General features: G+C 30.0%; 6 protein-coding genes and 1 long non-coding RNA gene across 7 annotated transcripts; 5 read left to right on the top strand and 2 right to left on the bottom strand.

Annotated features, from left to right (window-relative positions):
* Nucleotides 1–801: 801 nt before the first annotated feature.
* LOC127150998 (uncharacterized) lies at nucleotides 802–2134 on the bottom strand. Its single transcript, XR_007823658.1, has 3 exons — nucleotides 2050–2134; nucleotides 1224–1337; nucleotides 802–1142 (listed from the first exon to the last, which is right to left on the bottom strand). It is a non-coding gene; the product is annotated as an uncharacterized LOC127150998 (long non-coding RNA).
* A 1152-nt stretch (nucleotides 2135–3286) lies between these two features.
* On the bottom strand, nucleotides 3287–6485 carry LOC103498578 (probable inactive ATP-dependent zinc metalloprotease FTSHI 3, chloroplastic). Its single transcript, XM_008461225.3, has 4 exons — nucleotides 4917–6485; nucleotides 4106–4429; nucleotides 3708–4008; nucleotides 3287–3580 (listed from the first exon to the last, which is right to left on the bottom strand). Exons 1-4 carry the CDS (start codon nucleotides 6006–6008, stop codon nucleotides 3381–3383), a joined length of 1917 nt encoding a protein of 638 aa, XP_008459447.1. The 5' UTR covers nucleotides 6009–6485; the 3' UTR covers nucleotides 3287–3380.
* Nucleotides 6486–7975: 1490 nt separating this feature from the next.
* LOC103498579 (stress-induced protein KIN2-like) lies at nucleotides 7976–8570 on the top strand. The gene has a single exon (XM_008461226.3). It carries the CDS (start codon nucleotides 8096–8098, stop codon nucleotides 8297–8299), a length of 204 nt encoding a protein of 67 aa, XP_008459448.1. The 5' UTR covers nucleotides 7976–8095; the 3' UTR covers nucleotides 8300–8570.
* Nucleotides 8571–9811: 1241 nt separating this feature from the next.
* On the top strand, nucleotides 9812–10740 carry LOC103498580 (stress-induced protein KIN2-like). Its single transcript, XM_008461227.3, has 2 exons — nucleotides 9812–10033; nucleotides 10232–10740. Exons 1-2 carry the CDS (start codon nucleotides 9977–9979, stop codon nucleotides 10367–10369), a joined length of 195 nt encoding a protein of 64 aa, XP_008459449.1. The 5' UTR covers nucleotides 9812–9976; the 3' UTR covers nucleotides 10370–10740.
* A 1695-nt stretch (nucleotides 10741–12435) lies between these two features.
* LOC103498581 (stress-induced protein KIN2-like) lies at nucleotides 12436–13761 on the top strand. Its single transcript, XM_008461228.3, has 2 exons — nucleotides 12436–12572; nucleotides 13455–13761. The coding sequence occupies exons 1-2, from the start codon at nucleotides 12513–12515 to the stop codon at nucleotides 13590–13592; spliced, it is 198 nt and encodes a 65-aa protein (XP_008459450.1). The 5' UTR covers nucleotides 12436–12512; the 3' UTR covers nucleotides 13593–13761.
* A 1720-nt stretch (nucleotides 13762–15481) lies between these two features.
* Nucleotides 15482–16498, top strand: LOC103498582 (stress-induced protein KIN2-like). Its single transcript, XM_008461229.3, has 2 exons — nucleotides 15482–15630; nucleotides 16247–16498. The coding sequence occupies exons 1-2, from the start codon at nucleotides 15568–15570 to the stop codon at nucleotides 16382–16384; spliced, it is 201 nt and encodes a 66-aa protein (XP_008459451.1). The 5' UTR covers nucleotides 15482–15567; the 3' UTR covers nucleotides 16385–16498.
* Nucleotides 16499–19052: 2554 nt separating this feature from the next.
* Nucleotides 19053–21383, top strand: LOC103498583 (pentatricopeptide repeat-containing protein At3g02490, mitochondrial). The gene has a single exon (XM_008461230.3). The coding sequence runs from the start codon at nucleotides 19137–19139 to the stop codon at nucleotides 21117–21119; it is 1983 nt and encodes a 660-aa protein (XP_008459452.1). The 5' UTR covers nucleotides 19053–19136; the 3' UTR covers nucleotides 21120–21383.
* Nucleotides 21384–23180: the final 1797 nt, after the last annotated feature.

Raw genomic sequence — 23180 nt, 5'->3', positions numbered from 1 at the left:
CAAAGTAATTTGGCTTAATTTTAAAAAATAAATAAAATTAATATTGAACATCTTCCTGGTTGAAATAATTTATATGCCTAAAAAATACCACTTTGTGAAAGAAAAAAAAATCATGAGAGAGGATTGGGTTAATGCTATTTATTATGTTTTTCTTAGGTGGAAAAGTACAGGAATCTTTTAAAAAAATTGTATTAGATAGACAAAAAATTTAGAAAAAAGAAAACCGTTCGTATCACTTTATTTTTTACATATTGTGAATATGACAATTGTTACAAGTAATTAATAATATTAGACGAACTATCAGAAAGTCTATCAAAAAGTTATCCGCTTTTAAATTTACTATTTTTGCAACTTAAAAAATGTAGTGACATTATTAGATTTATTATCGTAATATTTTTTTTTTCTATTTTTCAAATACCTCAATCTTTTAATAGATAAACAACGAATATTCATTTTAAATAACCATTTTGTTTTGCTTTTTAAAATTAAATTTATATATAGACACTACTTTAGGCGAACCCAACATTATTCTTCTTTTGTTGTCTGTATTTTCTATCGATCTTCTTTTGTTACCTATATTTTCTATCAATGGTTTTACGAATGATCATCGTAAGACATGAATATATAGTAAACTTAATTTTAAAAAACAAAAATAAAGAAAATGAAATGGTTACCAAATGGAACTAAATTAAAAGGGGTAATTTCTTTTATAAAAAAAAAAATTATGTCATTCTTGAAAGTGTGACGGAGTTAGAAAAATGATGCTAATAACATAATTTGACAATGTGAAGATCTCTTAGATAAGAGCTATCCTTAAACTTTTATTCCATTATGGAGGGAGATAAACAAATACAAGAACTCTGTTGTAACATATAATCTTTTTAAACTCTTGAATAAGATGAAAGAAAATAAAAAAAAAAAGTATATATAAATTTAGTTCATTATTCGTTCGTTGTCTCCAACTAAAATGTTTGGAAGAGATCCAAAATTCAAGGAATCAAAGTGATAAAATTGGCCTACAAGATGTCCTCTTCCTTTGACGTTGCTCAACAGACACTTTTGCTTGATCTGTGTCCCAGTTTTATCATAGCAAAAAATGAGTCCGCCCCCAACACTAAACCATCTCTCTCCATCTTCAAAGACTTTAATGAGGACAAACAATACATTAACATAACTATTTTTTATGTCATGCACAACAAATTCTTTAACCCAACAATCTTTACCTTGCATCATCCATAATTGAACCTTATTACAACATGTTCCATGGATCCATATAGTTGCATAAAGTTTGCCATTATATTTTCCAATGTAGTAGCCACGGTCACTAGTGTAGTAAGCTGGATCAACATTTAAAACCGTAATGGATTCGATTTTTTCAGTTTCAACGTTAAGACCATAAATCACAAACTTATTTTCTTTTTCTCTTCCGATCCAATATATGACTCCATTCAAATAAACACCGTGATAGCATAACACAAAAGGCAAGCAATTTAAATAACTCCATTCCTTGGTTTCGTTCTTACCAAACCTCATAACCTCCATTATCGAATGTGAGTCTTCTTCCTCATGGATGAGTTTGAATAATTTGTACTGTTTCGTCTTAAGGTTGAAACCAAATCCATAGAAGCAACTAATATACTCATTTTTAACTCTAGGTTGTGTAGATAGTATGAAGAATTCGTTAGTCATTAGATTTAATATGCCGTTGCAAAAATTTTCATCACCAACTTTGTGAATATACAACAATCCATTGCAGGAATTGAAAATTTTGATTCTAGACCAATCATTGTTGTGAAACACAAATTTGGCAATAAAGTTATTCGACTGCTTGATATCCATGCAATGCATCTTGGGATTGCACTTAAAAGTAGGACGACAATGAGGATGGCAATTGCAATTACGACTATAGTGCATTTCATAGCTATTAGCAAGAAAAATATTTGGAATAAATTTACAAGAGGAAGCATAATTTAAGATCAGATGATTCCAAGTTCTACTCACAAGCCTACATGCTGGCAAATCACAAATAGTAAGTTTGGGTAATATTACCTCAACAATATTGGGTGGAAGCTGTAGACCCAAATTTATGTTCATAATCCTCCTTTTACATTCCAACTTCTCCATTAAAACCCAACTGATGAAGAGAGGTATGAGGTGAAACTCCATATATATATATATATATATCTGAAGCCAAATATTAACTAACAATTCATCTAAATTGGTGTAAGAAAAACAAAACAAATAAATAAATGGCTAAAAATAGTTTTGTGGAAATGTTGAACATTTCTCATACTCTTGATAAAACCCTAGTCAATTGGTCCCAATAATATAGAACCAAATTCAAACAATATCATAAGATCACAATTAGTGTCACTTCTAAACAAAATCTACCTACTAATTGTATGGCATTGCATTCAAGTAGTGAATTATATTGGATTGTAATTACTAAATAATAACTCTAAAACAAGTTATTGTAGTTACTATACTATGTATAACTTTTGTGTTTTATTCTATACCACTGTTGACTAATATACTTGTTAATTGTTATTATATATATTTCATAGATTATTATTCCATTTTGCTTTCATTGGTTGCCCTTGAAGAATTAATGACCCATGTTTGGTTTATAGGTTTGTGTGATCAGTGAACACTCATATACCTATTACGAAGCGTAATCTATAACAAAATCATTCCAAGTTTTGCAAACGAGAGTGTACGCTAGCAAATTAGAGATAGCAACTTTGGAGAACATGACTTTAACAACATTGAATGGAAGGCTCATGTCCCTATCATCTATGTTCATAACTGTTCTCTTACTTTTCAACTCCTCCATTAAACACATTCGATGGGCAAAGAGGTATGCAAATATTTTGATTTTGAAGCGTTAATTAGTAACAACAACCCATCCAAAATCGAGGAAACAAACAGAAAAAAATAATAATAACAATTTGACAACCACATATAACATATGAGTTTATCAAATAAATTGATTTAGAAAAAAATGCTTAATTTTGTTTTAGAAAACAGGTTGTATGAAAAACTCTAATCACCACCTTTGAGGATCGCGGAACACCACCGCTGCCACAGATGAATTCATTTACAGTAATTTTAGATTAATAAAAATCCTTTCAATATATCAAAAACTAAACAAACTTTTACTATGAAAACACTTTTAAGAAATAGCTGCAAAACATTCATGTGTTTTTATTTTAAGTAATTTTTATGGAAATGGTTTAAATGAAAATGAATTTTTAAGAAATGTTTTTTCCCCCGAGTCATTCCAAACTTCTACGTTAAAATGGTACAAGAAATTTATTTACAGTATCAAATGTGGATTATGCAAGTATGAATGTATATGTTTGATACAACATGAAATCATATCAGCTCAAAGTTTGATAGCCTAATGGCCCTTGTGATGGATCCACTCTTTTGTCATTTCTTCCCATTAGAGATGTCATCCATGGAAAAAGTCTTTCAAGTTCATTGCTTATTGTATTAGACCTCAGTTGCTTGCTGTTGATCCCAAATTTTGATCTTTCAATGGCTCCCATTAAATCTTCCCTCGATATCATTTCGCCACCTGCACAAAGGAGAAGAAAGAACTCGAATGATGGCCCCCAAAGTGCTCAAAAAACTCGAGCAGTAGGTGTTGTGAGTCAGAAAACTGGAACTCATTAGTTCTGTGTACAACGAGAACAACAACTGACCTCTACGAGCAGCGAGTAGTGCTGCTTCGTTAACAATATTTGCAAGATCAGCGCCTACATAACCAGGTGTGAGTGCTGCTACTAGACTGCAGATTAAGTTGAGGTCTTCCTCGAGCGGAACTTCTCTTAAATGTACTGCCAAGATTTTTCTCCTTCCTTCTTCATCAGGTTCGCCTACGAGAACTTTTCTTGAGAATCTACCTGGTCTACATAGGGCAGGATCCAATGCTTCGGGTCTGTTAGTTGCTGCTATAACAATCACTTTCATATCTGACTCGAATCCATCCATTTCAGTCAACAACTATGGTAATTAGAAAAGAGGAAAGTTAGATCATGGAATTTTTACTGAAAAGATGGAGCAAAGAGAGTGGGTGATTCACATTCTAACTGAAGATCACCTGGTTTAATGTTTGGTCGCGTTCATCATTGAAACTTCTACCCCGTTTCCCTCCGACCGCATCAAGTTCATCTATGAATACGATTGATGGTGCACATTTTCTTGCCACATTAAAAAGGTCTCTAATACGTGCTGCCCCTCTTCCAACAAACATTTCAACAAATTCACTAGCAGATACACTAAAAAACGGAACCCCTGCCTCTCCTGCCACAGCTCGTGCAAGGAGCGTTTTCCCAGTTCCAGGAGGACCTACTAACAGGACACCCCTAGGAAGCTTTGCTCCTAGTTTTTGGTAGTTCATAGCTCCTTGTAGGCATGACACTACCTACGATCATAAATTTAGTCAATAGAGAAAAAGAAAGCAACTGCTTTACATATAAAGATTTATTGAAGAAAATATTCATCTTCGATTCCTTTTCAATTTTAATCCCTAAACTTTATCTCAACTTCTACTTTAGTTCCTAAACATTTTATTGTAAAGACACAGTCTCTTGTCAAAAATTAAATGTCGAGATTTCTTGCAGTCAGTAGGACTTAATAGAACTTCGATGGAAAAGGAGAATAAGACAAAATTCAAGAACTAAAAACAATATTTTTAACCTTACAACCTACGATTAATTAAGAGAAACTAGTTTAAAACAAGAACATATTACATCTAATAGTACTCGCAGAAAGGAAAAAAAAGAGCACCTAGTAAAATGCCAAGGACAAATCAGCAAATCAATTTTCAATTTCCTACGTTATACATAAAACCACTAGTAGATGAAGAGGAAAGATTGTCAGATGTATTAACAAAATTTTAAATACCTTACCTCCATGAGCTCCACTTTAGCACCATCAACGCCTTCCACATCTTCAAATCCAACCATGGGGCTGTTTGGTTGTCGCTTTTTTGCAGTTGTATTCGATGCAGAAAGTTGACGATAGAGAAGCCACATGAGAGGAATTAAAGGAATCCATAGAGATATGATTGTTATCAATGTAGTTCTCATCGACATCAAAACTGACTGAGGTGCAGAACTGTATGTAGTTCCCTTTTCTCTCATCAAACTAAGCAGAAACTTTTCATCATGATCTACTTTCCTAGTCGAGAATTGCCACTCAGGAATTGCAACACGACTTTTCCTTCTAGAAATTTTTGTCAATAAATTCATTTTTGGGGCTTGAACAGTTCTTGAATCTTCATTCATTCCCTTATCACTTCCATTAGAACTATCTACAACTACTGCTAATGGTTGACCATCTAAACCTTGAATCGATTCCGTAAAACTTCGATTAAAATATATACGACGAGACCCCTCCTCGAGTAAAACTTTAGTGACAGTTCCATTCTGAAGACTGGTAATGAAATCTGAATATGGAACATTCTTGGAAGGTGCGACTGCTGTTATTTTCAGAAACAAATAGCAAATTGCCAAGACAATAGAAACTGAAGCAGAAAGGGTCACTTTTCTAACATTCTTCCTAATAAACGTCCCTACATTGTTCAAAGTTGACCTAACAGAAACAGTTTTCAATCTTCTAGATAACAATCTCAACCTTGGGCGTAATCTTAAACCAAAATTTCTTCTCAACTTGTTGTTCCCTGTACCACCCAGATGAGGCATTTTATCATTCATCAAAAACCCAAGTTTACAACTACAAGAAAATCCACACCAGGGTTTACAGAACTTGCTAAACTCTAAAGAGGAAAATCGCCATTGCCCACTTACCATTACACGAAATCTACAACTACATACCAACTCGCACTGAGAACTTCTATAGGTAGAAGGAAAAGGCATTGAAGGAAGAGTAAGTGAAGTAGCAGAAAAATTTTTATACCTCAATACAGAGTTGCTGGTGTCAATATGAGGTCCAAAGCTCCGAGAGTAGCTATTAACGGAAAAAACAGAGAGACCCGCCATGAAAATAATTTCAACTGGGTTAAGTTAAAGTTGAGGTGAATTAACTGAATTGAAGAACAGGGGAGAAAGATGAGGGAGAAAGAAGAAAAGGGTATCTCAGAAATGTTGAAAAAGACTGAGATTTCAGGGGTTTGGAAGCTTGAGATTGTGATGGCATAGAGAAAGTTGAAGAGATTTTAGGTTTAAGATTAAGAAGAAGATGAATGAATTTGGGTTTGGGGTTTGTGGCTCAGAATTGGGGAAGTGAAATTCTAATAACATAAAATTTAAATTATCAACTTAAATGTAAAATCCACAAGAACAAACAAGAAAATCAAATTAAATTGATAATATTGTTGTAAAATTGAGAAGCAAAACGAGAAATTATGTTAATATATTAAAATAAACTAATGAAATGGCTAATGAGTCTATGGAAATGCCTCAACCTCAAATAGAAGATGATATTCAAAGCTAAAGGTTTCGTAGTAGTCCTAAGACAAAAAGCAATACAAATTGTTTAGACTTAAGAGTCGCTCTTGAGACCCTAAAGATCAAGTAGAATGTAGTGTTCCATAATGAAGATTTTCACAGTTGGTAGAAGTTGGACCACTCATAATAGAAAGTTTAAAATATTGATGTCGATGAAAATATCGAAGTTTTAAGTTTCACATAAATGTGGATGGAAATATCGATAAAATGTCAGACAATAATATATCCCCACAAACACACACAAAGCTATTGGATTGTGAATTTGTTATCGAAAGTTGTAACTTCTAATAGATGAGTGTTTATATGAGAAAAGAAGTGAAAGAAAAACAACTTAGGAAAGAGGACTTACAAGTTAACTTCAAATTAGATATGTTCGTATTTTTGTTGAAATAAAAAAGATTTAGGATTCCATTTGATAATTGTTTCTGGTTTTTGTTTCTCGTTTCTTATTTTTTTAAGAACTAGAATCAACAAATATATGATAGTGATTTCTTGTTTCTCATTTTTACTAAATATTTTTTTCTCTTACTTTTCTCATGCTTTACAATTTAAATATAATTTAAATTATATAAAATAAAATATATGTATATATCATGCATTAAAATATATATAAAAAATAAGTTTCAAATATTTACATTAATAAATACACATAAGGCTCAATGTAAAATTAATAACAACAATAAAGAAAATTTCTATGTCACATGAAAATTTGATTTGCTATATATTTTCTTACCAAAGTCATTTGACTCAAATTTAACTCATAATTATAATATTATTATAAAATTATCATAAGGATATTAAAATGAACCTAAATGAATATTTTAGTAAATAAAATTTTGGATATTTTTAGATATAGTAAATAAACTAAAATATTTAGTTTTTCTTTATTTTCCTAAAATTTATATATTATAAATTTCTTATTAGTTTCTTATGTACTAAAAATTAAAAAAATAAAAAGAAAGAAAAATAAAACAAAATTAAAAAAAAAATGTCTTAAGCCAAGTTTGCACTTTAGTTCACACAACAAACACACTCAAATAAAATAAAAACATAATTAGAAAAATTAGTTTTTGTAATTTCTTAATTCTCAAAATTTAGAAACAAAAAATAGGAATAATTATCGAACTAAGTTTATTTCTTAAATTATGATAAACAGAACAGAAAACAATAAACGAAAACGTTAGTAAATGGATCATCGATACTTTTTTAATAGGTCGACTTTTGTTTTCTTTGCCATAAAAATTTACTATGTAAAAGAATTTCATTTTCATGAACTTTATTTATGCATCAAAGGTAGGATAGAAAGTTTAAAAAAGATTAACAAGAACAATAATCACAAATTTACAACACATCCACACAATATCATTCCCAATAATTTGTTGCTGAAAATATTGAAAAGTTTGAATCAATCAAAAAAAACTAACTATCCCTAAATTTAGCAACAAAACCCACATAAATTTCTCCCACTTGTGGGTCTAAAAAATCAAGTTACTCATTCCCAAACCACTATATAAACAACAACATAATCACCCAATTTTTCATCAAAAACTTGATCATCCAAAACTCTCACTATTTGATTTGTGATACTCTCTCTCGATCAAGAAGTATATATAAAAGACATGGCAGATAGTTCCCAAAAGATGAGCTACCAAGCTGGAGAGGCCAAAGGTCAGGCTGAAGAGAAGGCGAGCAATCTAATGGATAAGGCAAGCAATGCAGCGCAATCGGCTAAAGAGACGATACAAGAGGCAGGCCAACAGATGATGGCAAAGGCTCAAGGAGCGGCCGATGCTATCAAGGATGCAACTGGCATGAACAAATAAAGAATTAAGTGTGCATGTTTGGATTGACTTTCTTTCTAGCTATTAGAACCGTCAATCCAAACGTACCTTAACATTATTTCATTTCATTTTATTATATGTGCGTTGCCTATGCACAAGTTTTATTTAACGTTTTTATGATTCTTTTTGTTAGTGAGTTGTTTTTCTTTTAATTTTGTCATAAGAGACTCCCTTTGTGGTGTTTTACTCTATGGAGAGTTGTAATAGTTCTTTCTCGTTATATTTAATTATATATTCATAAGATTTTTGGGTATTTGATGTTAGATTAAGACTTTTAAGAATGACCAAATAATAATAAGGTCAACGGTTTTAGTATACATAACCCTATATTATTAATATATATAGAAAAAATAGATTGAACATCGAAGCACTTTTACCGAATTAGACAATAATTAATTTTGATCTGATCAAATCACACATCGCAATAGATGTACAAATCATTAAATTTGTTAGCTAAGTTTGTATCAATGTTTCTATTAAATTTCAAGTACACTCTATAATTATTAGGATCATTTAAGGTTGATAAGTTTTGTTTTTAGGAGATAATTAGGTTATTAAAATAGGTAATGTGCTTTAAACAAAATATGTATATAACATATGCATTCATTTTGATCAAAGCATAAATAACTATACCCATAAAATTTCTATGTCCATCAAGAAATAAAATTACATTGATGGGAATGGAGGAAGATTGGTGAGGTTGAAATTTGCATCAGGACATACTTTCTTTTAATAGTTTGAAATCAATTTTAAATAACACTTACAAAGTGATTTTGAGTAAATAAATATGGATTTCATACTAAAATTTATTATAATCAAAATGATTATAAGGATTTTAAAATCAAATAACGAGGAGTGTATATAAAGACCGAGAGTTAATTATAACAAAACACTACAATATTAATGGCTAATAAAATAAAAGGTATGAAACTGACAATTTTTTTTTTAAATCGTCTAAATTTGTTCGTGAGGATTCTGAATTTGTCTTTCCATGCACTTTTTTTAAAATTATGATCGATTATTAATATTATTTTTCATTATACTTCTATTATTGTTATTTTTATTTTTAATCAATTATCAATCTTATATTATTTTTTTCAAGAGTGTTATTTAGTTTAAGATCAGGTAGATATGCATTTTTCGTATTTTTTATTGTAGGTCTAAGTATTTTTTTCGTTTTCGTGTAAAGATTTTGTCGGTTATATTTTTTTTAAAAAAATATCCCTTTTTATTAAACAATTTTGATGTGAATTCTTTTAATAATAACAATAATAATAATAATAATAATAATAATAAATATTTGATCCAAAATTTTATAATTTTTGAGATGGGTTTTCACTTGTGATGAACATGAAAAAAGGTCTAAAGAAAAGATCCAAAATTTGTGGTAAATTTGTTGTTAGTCAACATTCCTGGACCGTGAAACCTGGTCAAGTAGCCCCAAGTATAGAACATAATTTCAAACCAACAACCAAACAAATCACAAATTACCACATGACCATTACTTCCTGTCAAGTAGTGATTCAATTACAACTACTATTTAAATCATAATTAACAAGTTTGAGCTTGTAAATTAATCAAACCAAAAACTCCAAAACTCACCAATTTTGATCTTTCTTCCTTGCTTTCGTGTTTTCTAAATTCTTCACACTAAACAGTATGGATAACTCCCAAAAGATGAGCTATCATGCTGGAGAAGCCAAGGGTCAAACTCAGGTATTTATATTGGAGTAACATCCCTGCAATCTGATAACTTAATTTTATTTAATGACTTTGTTTTGAGTTATTAATTTTCCTTTCAAGAGTGCGTCTGGTAAATCACACTACCCCAATTACATCACTCTTAAAAACGCACCCTAACTCACATTTGATTCGTTGTGTTTTGTTAATATGTGACCTTCTTCACATGCACAGGAGAAGGTGAGCAACATGATGGACAAGGCAAGCAATGCAGCTCAATCGACTAAGGAATCAGTGCAGGAAGCAGGACAACAAATGATGGCTAAAGCACAAGGTGCAACTGATGCTGTTAAAGATGCAGTTAACAAATGAAGCTAAGCTAGCTATGTCGTCGTCGATCGAATAATTTGCTCATCGTCGTTTTCGTATCTTTTTTTTCCAATAATAATGCCTCTCTTCAATTTTGTTTTTGGTTTAGACTTTTCTTTTCCATCTGTCTTAAACAAAGCTTGTATTGTTCAAGAGACTTGAAAATAACAAAAAAAAAAAAAAAAAAAAAAAAAACTCTCTCATATGGCTCATGACGACCCTTTTTTGTTTTGTGTTTTTTTTCTCTTTGACATTCATTTAAAAGTTGAACAAATTGATATAAAGTTATATAGATGTTTCAGAAAATAAGAGGGTCAAAAAAGTCTTAATATTAATTTTAATTCAATAGCAAAAAGAGTAAGATCATGGAGAGGATAATTCTAAAATTGAATATGAAGTTTCAACAAATACATTTCTGGTTAGAGGGGAGAAATATATTCAAAGCTTGTTTTAGGGTTTACATGGAAAATGTATAATATATATTGCTTCAATTTCATTCATATATTATAATTCTAAATGTTCATATTAAAATCATTAATTAACTAATAAATCTATTCTGGTCTTCGTAATTAAATAAAGTACACCAAGTACACCGTTAAATTGGGTATAGCTCAATCGAATATGGTGAATTGATTTCAAAGATCACAAGTTTGATCCCTCGATTCCACTTATTCTTTTTTAAAAAATGAAAAAACTAAATCACACCAAAAAATTTAATATTAATAAATCGTAAAAATGTTTTCATTGTCGGCGATTATTATTGGATAATTATAAATTTAGTTTTGAATTTAGAAATTTTTAGATGTCAAAATTACAAATTAGGTATCAAAATTATAAATTTAGTCGTTAAATTCTTATATTTTTAAACAATTTACAAATCTACACAAAAAAAAAGTGAAACTTGTTAGAGTTTAGAGTTTAATCAAGAACAAAAAATTTATAATATGAAGATGATAATGCAATAGTTCTCTACTTCTTCATTATATATTTAATTACATTCATTATAAGATTTATTCTAACTTTTCTTTGTGTTAGAATTGAACTCTTTTTTGGTAATGAGTTGATTAATTTTGATATATATTTTAATGTCTCATCATCAAAATGTTTATTAATTTCAATAGTTTAAAAAACAGCCATAACATTTCTTTTAATTAGTTTGAATCCAATTATTTTAATTAATTTGTTACACATACATACACATAGCTAAATTCTTTTTATTTAATGAATAGTATTAAATTTTCATGCCGACATTTTCATCAATATTTTCAAATTTTTATAAGTTCAACATCAATTTGAAGAACGAATCAATGATTCTATGATACCGTAAAAATATTCGCAATTTCTTTTTTCTAATCACAATTTCAAACACATTTGGACAAATTCTAAAAACTATCCTTTTTTAGTTTTCAAATTGCAGCTAAGATTACCATGGTCCAATCAACAAATTTATATATAGAAATATTAGTGTTTATATAGTAAAGTTTAAAAAATTTCAAGAACCAAAATGATTATAAAAACCTCAACTTTACAAATTTAATAAAAAATAAAAATGAAGATAGATTGATATCAAATAATTCTATATATCTTTTAATAAATAATTTGGTTATAGAATAATCCCCGCGTTATTGATTTAATATTTACTTTTCTATACGTATAACAATTAGAAATTGCAAATTCAATTCTTCCACCTCTAAAACGAATAATCATACAAATTACTTCCTACCTAAACTCGTTTGGAAAAATTGACGTCAACCAGTATTTGTAGTATTTGAAGAAGGTGAAATGAGAAAAATATATATCTTCAAGAACATATCCACTATAACTAAAAAGCCATTATTCTAACTCCCCCCAACATAGAAGAAGTCAAATGTACCTCTAGTTCGTAATTTGCATATTATCACCATATTTGAACATTTCTTCCTTGCTCCTAGTCCCATATAACAACTCCAACAAAAACTCGACACTTGGCACGATGCCTCGATTCCAAGTTTACACCTGTCAAGCCATAGTCTAACTCACTGCTGCTATATATATAAATGAAGAAGCAAAGCCAACTAGGTAGAGCCACATATTAAGTCTTTTTCAAGTTCTCATTTACTTATTTGTTTGTGTGTGTTTCTTTGAAGCTGTATTTAAAATAGTTAAAATGGCAGATAACTCTCAGAAGATGAGCTACAATGCTGGAGAGGCCAAGGGCCAAACTCAGGTTTAATTTGTTTTATTCACCTATTATCATGATAATCCTCATTTTCTTTCTTTTTCTTCTTTTAAATGAACTAATTAATTTGATACTACATTTAACGTTGCAATGTGTTTACGTTATTGAAATGGAAAAAAAATGGTGTAATCGTAATGGATTTTCATTGATAAATACTTAATCCATCTTGTAAACGTAATTTGATTATCATCATGTGGTGATTTATTTAATCGTTACCATTGGTGTAAATGTAATGGATCTCATTTTTTAGAAAAAAAATTTCATCGACGATAACTTCATTTATAGATATCAATATTGAACAAATGATTTCCCATAATTATGGAATTTTTTTAATGTTTTTTTCTCAAACAAATAGTGACATTCTGAAATTTTGGATTTTTTTGGAATTTTTTTAGGTGTTGTCATCAAACAAATAACATCCCAAATGTTAAAATTTTTTTAGATTTTTCTTTTTATCATTATAAATTCCTAGAATTTTATATTTTGTTTTTAGATTTTTTTTATAGACGATAACCTAAAATTCCTAGAATTCTATACATTGCTAACATGATTTTATATGAGTCTGAAAATCGCTTTAAAATATAAAAATACAATGATCGAGTCCCACTAATATGATCATTGAGAACCATTTACTTCTCAATCTTGCAATATTTACGATTGATAAATTATGTTACCCGTGTTGTAAATGTAACCCTAGTTAATACAATATATTATCACTTTATATAGTAAATCACATCTTATTTCAATTCTAGCCATCCATGATATAGCTAAGCTAAGCAGTTCTATATTATTACAGGGAGTTGGGTTGTAGTGAAATATGGGTAACATGCATTGTTAATTTAAGTTTGTATGTTTAATTAATGTGTATAGGAGAAGGTGAGCAATATGATGGATAAGGCAAGTAATGCAGCTGAATCAGCTAAAGAATCAGCACAAGAGACAGGACAACAAATTATGGCTAAGGCAGAAGGAGCAGCTGATGCTGTTAAGGATGCTGTCAACAAATGATCATATATTATCACTTTTCATTTTTATATGATCTTCTTTTTATTTCTTTTCTCAAGAGCCTTTCTTTTTTCCATCTATTTAATGTATTTTTCCAAGCCTTTCTCTTTGTGAATGGGAGAGATCAATAAAGGAGTTTTTTGGATTTCCAGGGTTACAAATGGGTGTTTTCTTGTAGTGGATGATGATAAAGAATATATCTAAATTAATAATTTGAAGAGGTGAATATGAAAATAGAAACAAATAATGGTCATAGACGTAGAAAGATATACATTGAAAAGAAAACTATAGCACTATAGTTTAATTCGATCTTGAAAGAAGAATTAGAAGACTTGAATAATAAAAATACTAATTCATAGTTTTATATCGATATCAAATCCTATGAAAATATGAATGATAATAATAAACAAAATTTTACCGTAGTTAAATGGACATAGTTTAAATGTATGAATGATGGAAGGACTTCTCTCTAACTTATATAGGGGCAATGAATGCAGTGTGTGGAGGAGAATGGGATGCGAGCGAAAGATCTGTGTAAATAAATTACACGTGTCCTAGCTGTCAATGCAAAAAAACCTATACTATCACCATTACTCGGTTTGTAGTCCTTTCAAGACTTCAGTTTATATGTCATCTTCCCACTTCAAGATTTATCGTGACAAAATTTTGTTACTTTGCTATTTGAGCCAAGCCCAATAAGTCATTTCCAATAGTTTAAACATATCAACTAATTTAAAAAGTGTTAGAATCCTTTATTTACCAAGTATAATTTTTTTTAGAAATATCCTCAACTTCCATTTTCTCTCATTGGGTTTATGTAAAATTTGAGATCTTGAATTTTAATCAGGGTAAGAATTTAAGTAATTAACATGTAAGAAAAAGAAAAGAAATTTGTCAAAAATGGCAAAATATGCAAAAGATTTACCCATGCACGACTGTATTTGGTTTTTGTTCTTTAATACTTTTTTTTGTCATAAAGTACAAATAGTTCTTTTTTAAAATTATTTTTAAAAAATTTGAAAATATGTTAATGCGTAGGGATTAAACCGACAAGCATAATTGATAATACATATTTAAAGTGAGTTAAATTATGTTCATATTGGTAAAAGCAATAAAAATAAAAAAAAATTTACAAGAGAACTCCATTTAATAGTGTGTTTAGATTAATTTTCAAGTGTTTAATTTAATAGATAAGTTATTTTGAAAAAAAATTAAAGCGTAAAAAATAAGCTATTTTGTAAAAAAAATTAAAATGTTTAGAAGCCATTCAAAATAGATTTTTACATGTATTTTAAACGATTTTTAGGAAAAAAATTTAAACAAAAATGAGTTTTTTGAAAAACATTTTTTTCTTAAGTCAATCCAAACGGACAGTCTATACTAAAAATATAGGTCGAAATCTATTATATGTGATGTCTATACCTTATGTCAATCCAAACTGGACGATGTCATGTTAAAAAAAAAATCCTTAGACTGTTGTAAATCTCAAACGTAATTATCCCAACAGATCTTGATTTCAATAACATTCACGTTCTCCACTTTTTTAAAATCAAACGTATGCATTCGATAGACAGATTAGATAATCGAATACTTAAAACCAAACGACTTACCCATAAAATTTTTTTTTAAAAAAAAAGTTATGCATTAACAATTTTGAAAATTAAATTCTAATAGAGAAAAAAAATAGATTCACTCATTATATTTATTATTTTAATTTATAAAAAAATTCTAAATTTAGAATAAATGTCAATTAGTTAAAAATTGAACCATTCTTGGGATCTCCTAGTCAATGGGTCTCCCATTCCACTCATTGGGCGACACGTGTCGAACAGTGATTCCATCTCAAAGTACTATATAAATAAGAAGGTTGAGGTTATAAGGAATCAAACAAATTTAATTAGAAGAAGAATTTTATATTCACAAATTGATCTCATCTCTTTCAATTTGACCTAATTATCATTAAGCTTTCTGTTTTACAATGGCAGACACTAACTCTCAAAACATGAGCTATCAAGCTGGAGAAGCCAAGGGCCAAGCTCAGGTTTTTCATCTATTCTATATCTTTCTTTTCTTCAAAACAATAAAACACAATTAGTATAAATTATTACCTTTCCGTCCTCCCTTCCTGTTTCGTCGTTTTATTCCCTAATTTTTAAAATGTACTTTTGTTAGTTCTCGAGTTTTAAAATATAGGTTTAGAAATTATTCTTTCAATTTGACATAAAAACATGTTTTAAAAACCTAAAGACTATCAAATGAATTTATTCTTATAAATTTATGAATAAAAATATATATTTTTAAAATTCGAGACTAATTATACTTATTTTTTTTAAGTATTACACGTGTAAGATACGACTTAGTTATAAGTATGAAATTTTAAAATTTTTTAAAATTTGTCGAAGTTTATTTTTAGTGAAAATCTCGTTTTGATCCTTATACTTTAGTCTCATTCAAATATTCAATTTAGTGTTTAAACTTTCAATAAATCTTTAACTTTAGGGTATTTTAAAATAAATTAATTTGAACAAATTTTAAAATAAAATACAAGAACTAAAAGGGTATTTTAACATTTATATATAATTTGGGTAACACATAGGGGTGTATTCTTATATAGTAAGAAAAGTTCAACATTTTGGGTTGTATTGTTAATCATATAGGAAAAGGCTAGCAATATGATGGATAAGGCAAGTAATGCAGCTGAATCAGCTAAAGAGTCAATTCAAGAGTCAGGACAACAGATGATGGCTAAGGCTCAAGGAGCTGCCGATGCTGTCAAAGATGCCGTCAACAAATAAAACCAAATATCATCATCTTAATTAATTAATTATGAGTTTTATTTTTTGGAGTTTGGGATTTGTTTGGTTACTCCTTTTATAATGTCAAATAAATTCCTATTGGAATTTTCTTCATCTTCAACTTTATATTTGAAATATATATATATATATATATATATATATATATATATATATATATATATATATATATATTCTTAGATCATATTCTAAGTAATTGTTGCTAAATAATCATTATGATTTATATCCATCAAGAAGTTAGTTTTAATTATGTCTATCTAAATGCAAGGTTATATTGCCATTTAAAAATATATATATATATATATAGTCAAGTTTCATTTACATTCACAACATTAAGATGAACTATCTATGATTATTGGACACGTTATTCTAATTGTCACTTGTAAAAAGGCATAAAAAAGATAAAATAAAGGAGAAAAGTGCATATATTTGATAAGATACATAAAAGAATAAAATCATATTATATATATATATATAAGAAAAATAGAATATAAATGTTTTGCTATATTTGCAAAATTGAAAAGCTCAAAGTTAGAAATATATAATATGTTGTTTCTTTCTATAAACACTAAACACAAGTTTGGAAAATAGAGAAATCTTTCTATTTTACCCACTTGAATGACCTAATTAATCGTTGAGTGAATTGACCAAGAACACGCTTGTCATGGTCTTATGAGCTTCACTTCACTACTCAATTTAAGCTCTTGCCCTTCGATTCTCGTTCCTTGTCCTCACGTTTTTACCTTCTTATTCTTTTTCTTTGACCTGCACTTTCTTTTAACCCAACTTACATTAATGGACGATTTAAATCTAATTTACAATTTTTTTAAAATCATCATTTTTTAAGTGGAGAGTGGTCTTATGATTCTAAGATTGAAGGTGATACTTTTTTTTTTCCTTCTAGTTCTAATTTTGCCTTTTTTTTTTCTTCTTCTTTCATTTTGTTTATGTCAATTGTTCCACAAAGACTTTAATTAGAATTTTTTAGAGCTAAAGAGAGTAAACATGAGTCAAGAAGCATAAGCAAGACCGAGGAGCGAGAATCCAAAAGCGGGAGCAAAAACTTTTCCAATACTCCTGAACGTGCATAGTTGATTGTTTTAGCAATTTCACCTTATAATGATGTAAACAGATGATAAAAAAAAACTTATTTAGAGAAGATAAAAAAAACCTTATTTTTCAAAAGCTTGATGAAATCTTATTTGAATCTCGAAAAATAGGTCATCCACACAAGTCCATGATAATACTAAAACTTGTAAACAAAAAGATGATGTTTTAATTGTTTGGCACGAATTTGACCTAAGGAATAGTTTGGATATAAGTATTGTTTGGTTCCATTGTAATTGATGAATTAGATAGAACAATTGTTTTCAAAAAAAAAAAAAAAAAAAAAAAAAACGCTACACTCTTAATTATATGACGATGTTATAATTCGATTTCACTAGTGCTTGTCTAAAAAGATGTTTTTCTAGAAACTCGTTTTTTTAATGATTTAAAATACACTTAAAAACTATTTTGAGTAACTTCTAAACACTCTAATTTTTTTTCAAAATAACTTATTTTTAAAATTTTCATAAATTCTTATATTTATGTGTGGTAAATTTTCAAACAAAACATTACCTATTTGTTACCTAATATAAGTTTTCATTTGGTTCCTAAATTCTAAAATCAAGAAAAAAACTCTTTTTAATGTTTAAATTTTGAGTTTGATCTCAATTTAGTTTGTAGTTTTTAAAAAGGTACAATTTTAGCCCTTAAGATTTGAATGTTTGTTTTCAATTTGGATTTCATTCGTATGTTTCAATATTTACACTCTTTAACTCAATTTTTAAAAATTAAATTCTCTTTTCAATCATGTAAATATTTATTATTTAATTACAATTTTTTAAAATTAATTAATATGCATTGGCACCATATATCAATAGACGTAATAATGGTTTATTTAAAAAGAAAACTTAAAACCCTGAAAGCAATATGAAACAAAACTTAAATCTCAACGGTAAAATTATAACATTTTGAACTTAAAAGACTAAGTTGAAATCAAACTCAAAACTAAGAATATAATATCTTGAAATTTAACGACTAGATAAAAAATAAACGCAAAAAAAAAAAAAAAAAACACAAAATTTAGAAACAAAAAGATATTTCCTCTAAAATCTAACTTACCAAGTAATAAAATCAATTTATTTCAAGTAGCATTTCCATGAACAATAATTTCTTTTAATTGAATAATTGTAATGGTAAGAAGTTAAACGCTATTCTTAATCTAAACATTAACGACAAGGATTAACTTTTTAAGCATTTATGAACATCCTTTTATACATTTTTTTTTTAATATTTAGAACGTCTAACAATTTCTTGTTAACAGCATGCAAGTCATAAAAATTGAATCTTTGAATAAGAGGTAATAAAGCAAATTTATTTCAGTTAAGCTATATTCATATCAACTTGAGATCGATTAGACAAAAACTTCCTATGGTTTAACTAAAAATTTTGATTAAAAATTTTCAATACAACATGAATACAATACATAAGAGAAAAAGAAAATGAAAATTAGAGATCAAATTGAAAATTATTCATTTTATTTTTAGTGCAAAATACTTTTTTTTTTTTATTTTATTTGCAATAATAAATCAAATTTTTTATGCTTCTCTAAAACCCTACTTCTCCCACTCTCTCTTCGTCTCACTTTGCCTTTGCTCTGCTTCCAATTCTGTGCCCTAAAGCCGCAAGTATGAGATATTCATGGCGATTGCTTCGTTTACGACCTCATTTTCGCTCTCACTTTCGCATTTCATCCAACTCTTCACATTGTCAGGTACTTTCCCATCCCAATCTTCAATCACTTCGCTCTTTATCGTCATTGTTTCCTAAACATCCCGTTCACGACACCCCCTCGCCGCCCATTTCCGATTTTCATTTCACAAGTATCGTAGGACCCATTTACGGTACCCTTCGAACGTTTTCCTCCGAACCGGCGGCTGAACAGGAATCTGATCATGCTGTTATAGTTGACATTTTTTCTAAATCTCGCGATGTGGATGAAATTAGGAAGGGTTTAGAGTCGAATGGTGTTGTTATTAGTCATGATTTGGTTCTGGAGGTATTGGGGCAGCTCGAGTCGAACCCTGATGGTGCTATCCGGTTTTTTGATTGGGTGTCGGGGGATTATGGTGAGAAACTTAGCTCCAAGTCGTTTAATTCGATGCTGGGTATTTTAGGTGTTAATGGGTTTGTTAAGGAGTTTTGGGATTTGAATTGTGATATGAAGAAAAAGGGTTATGGGATATCCAAAACTGTACGGGATAAGGTATTGGAGAAGTTTGATAAGGATGGATTGAAGAGTGATGCTGAGAAGTTGAGAGACGTGTTTGCTTCCGGATCCGTTGACAAATCTCCGGAGAAGATTGGTTCAACCGTCAGCAGACTTGTCAGGAAGAATTTGTGGGGAGAGGATGTTGAGCAGCAGTTGCGTGATATGAGTGTTTCGTTTTCAAGTGATATGGTTAAGATGATATTGGAGGATCTTAAGACAGACCCAGCAAAAGCATATATATTTTTCCTATGGATTGGTGAGAGTGGGATGTTTAAGCATGATGAGCAAACTTATAACGCCATGGCTAGGGTGTTAGGAAGGGAAGATTGTATAGATAGATTTTGGAAAGTAGTAGATGAAATGAAGAGTCAAGGTTACAAAATGGAAATGGAGACATTTGCCAAGGTTTTGGGACGATTTTGTAAAAGAAGAATGATTGAGGAAGCTGTAAACTTGTATGTCTTTGCAATGACAGTAGGTAATAAGCCTTCGGAGGATTGTCTTACTTTTCTGTTAAAGAAAATAGCAGTTAGTGAGCACTTTGATCTAGATCTATTCTCTAGGGCATTGAAGATATTTTCAGAGTCAGGTAATGTGTTGAAGGATTCAATGGTTTTTGCAGTTCTCAAGTCTCTGTCTAGTGTTGGTAGAACTGGAGAGTTCAATGAGGTTTTAAATGTAATGATAGAGTATGGATATGTATTTAGTGGTGGTTTGAAGAGAAAGATTGCATATCGACTCAGTAGGAAAGGAAAAAGTGATGAAGCTAATGATTTCATGAATAACTTAGAAGCTTCTGGATGTAATCCAGACAACAAGACCTGGGCATCTTTGATTGAAGGGCATTGTGCTGCTGGAGATCTCGATAAGGCTTCGGATTGTATCCACAAAATGGTTGAGAAAGGAGGAGTCCCTTCTGCCGCATATGCTTTGGATTTAATAGTAAATGGTTACTGTCGAAAGAAACGTGAAACTGATGCTAGCCATCTTCTCTTCGATCTTGTTGATAAAAATCAGCTAAAACCACGACATTCTACTTACAAAACATTGATAAACAAGCTACTGCTCTGTGGGGAATTCAAAGATGCTTTAAAATTGTTGGGGTTGATGAGAAATCATGAATTCCCACCATTTATTGAACCATTTATCTCATATGTATCCAAGTCTGGAACAGCTGATGATGCCCTTGAATTCCTAAAGGGCATGACATCGAAGAAATTTCCTTCAACGACAGTAGTTCTCCAGTTATTTGAAGCGTTTTTCCAAGCTGGAAGGCACGGAGATGCTCAAGACTTACTTTCAAACTGCCCTCGTTACATTCGTAACCATGCTGATGTTTTGGATCTTTTTTGTTCCATGAAGCCTGTAGAAGCTGCTGTTTCAGCAAATCTGGCTTCTTAGACTCACATAAAGTCTTCCTACAATGTAGTTTATGAGGTTTCTTGTGGTATTTGATCAATTAGAAGATTTTGTTTCAAATAATTCATCTGTTTCTCAAAATTTGTTGACCCAATGGAGCACGATTAAATTAAATTCTTTGTGGAGAACAAAATGGGAGCTCCAGAATTGAGTTTATGTAATCTAGGGTCTCTATTTTGTAGCCTTCTCTAGAGTTGAGTTTTTATTTTGTTAATAAATCATTACAGAATTACTAAATATTCTAAAGTGAGTTTTAATCAATTTGTTGACAAAACCAGCTTACTAAAATTTCCATAAACCAATCAACTTAAACCTTATTTCAACATCTCTTGTGATCAGGAAAGATGCAGAGAAGATTTGTTTAAATCAGAGTGTGAAAAACATCAATAGTAGTGATTGATTATTGACCCCTACTACATGTTCCTATCTGAGTTTTATGTTGAAAATAGAAAACTTCCAGAAAAGCTGAAAGTTCAGGCTGTCATCTCTAAGATGTTGGTTTTAAAGCTTCGTGTGAGGGGCAAGAATTGAGATAAAATTCTGTCGGTGCTGCTGTGTAAGAGGCCATTGTATGGTAAAGCCCTTAGCCCTACTAATCTTGACTTTAGAGTAAGCTGCGCATGTATACAAGCATTCTGCTTTGTTTACTTTATTGTAGCCTTTTTTTCTTCATGCAGAAAATTTCCCACTCTTATGTGTTCAAGGTTCTCATCGGTAAACAAGTGAAAAAGGTAGCATGCGTTTCTCAACCGTAATGAACTTGTTTTAGTTTGTATTTTAAATTCTTGGTGGTGTTTAATGGAAGACAACTGATTTGGTTACATTCGAAATATTTATTAGCACTACACTTTGTCTTTGGAGAATAATACCCCCGCATCGCCTACCTGACTCATAATGTGCTTAATCATGTTAGAGCTTATCAATTTTTAATAATGATGTTCTTTCCTTATAGATATGAAATGTTGGTGGATCTGTGTATTAATGTAACCAATGCTAATCATGTTTATGTTGCCTTGAGTTATTTTTTTTCTTTAATAATTTTGAAAAGTGATACAGATGTCTTTCTTTGGTTTAAAGCAAAGCAAGAGATTCTAACTTGTCACAGCAGCAAAGGTGATAAGAAGATGTTGATTATAATGCATTATAACGCATAGCATGAAGAATCAAATGTCCCATCAATTTGTTTAGCAAACATAAAACTACCTAGTCTTGTTAGCACTCACTTTTAACAAAGCCCTAGACACAATCTAGCTTTTTTAAAGAATAAAGCCATGCATGTTGTTACTTTCCAGAGTGTGTTTAAAAACCTGAAAGTTCAAAACTCAAATTTTGAAAATTGCTCAAATTCTTGTCTGTTTTCTCTAGTACGATAACTATGGGTTGTGGGAGATTAAGTCATTGATATTTGAAAAGGTAATGAGAACCTTATCTACTAAATTATGTTTGGATTGACCGTTAACAGATGCACATTATTTTCATCTTCCTATTCTCCTCCATTGATTTGTCATGGTTCCTCAACTATTTTTTCTCAGATTAATAGAAGGAAGAGAATGGTAGAATAGTCATATATCATTCTTTTTGTTTGATTTCATAGTTCTGATTGTTGATTCTTGGTTTTTCCTCCCCCATATTGAATTGAATAATAATAATTCTTATGGCCAAGCCAAGACATATTTTGCCAAACAGGCTGATTAGGACATGTCCATGAGCAAAACGATATGAGTGAGACTAAACAAGCGAAGAGGGTTTGTATCATTTTGCTCTCTCTATATATTCATTACCAGGTTGGAAAACAGAAGAAAGAAAAGAAAAGGAGTGTTGAATTTATGTTGGAGGTTTCTGAATGTCATCTTCTTCAATGGTTGTGATGTTCATTAGAATGTGGGCAGCAAACAAAAGACAACTTAGGTTATTACAGACAGTGTGACAAAATTGTCATCATTTTTCTATGATTAGTAGCTATTGTTTCCCCCACTTGCTGTTTATCCAGTTCTCACTATATTTATTGCACAGACCAGCAATGGAGGTGCTTTTGAGGGGACC

Source organism: Cucumis melo, chromosome 9 (assembly GCF_025177605.1).
Source record: "Cucumis melo cultivar AY chromosome 9, USDA_Cmelo_AY_1.0, whole genome shotgun sequence".
Classification (NCBI taxonomy): domain Eukaryota; kingdom Viridiplantae; phylum Streptophyta; class Magnoliopsida; order Cucurbitales; family Cucurbitaceae; genus Cucumis; species Cucumis melo.
The sequence above is the reverse complement of the archived record's forward strand: the minus strand, read 5'-3'. Positions and strand labels throughout refer to the sequence as shown.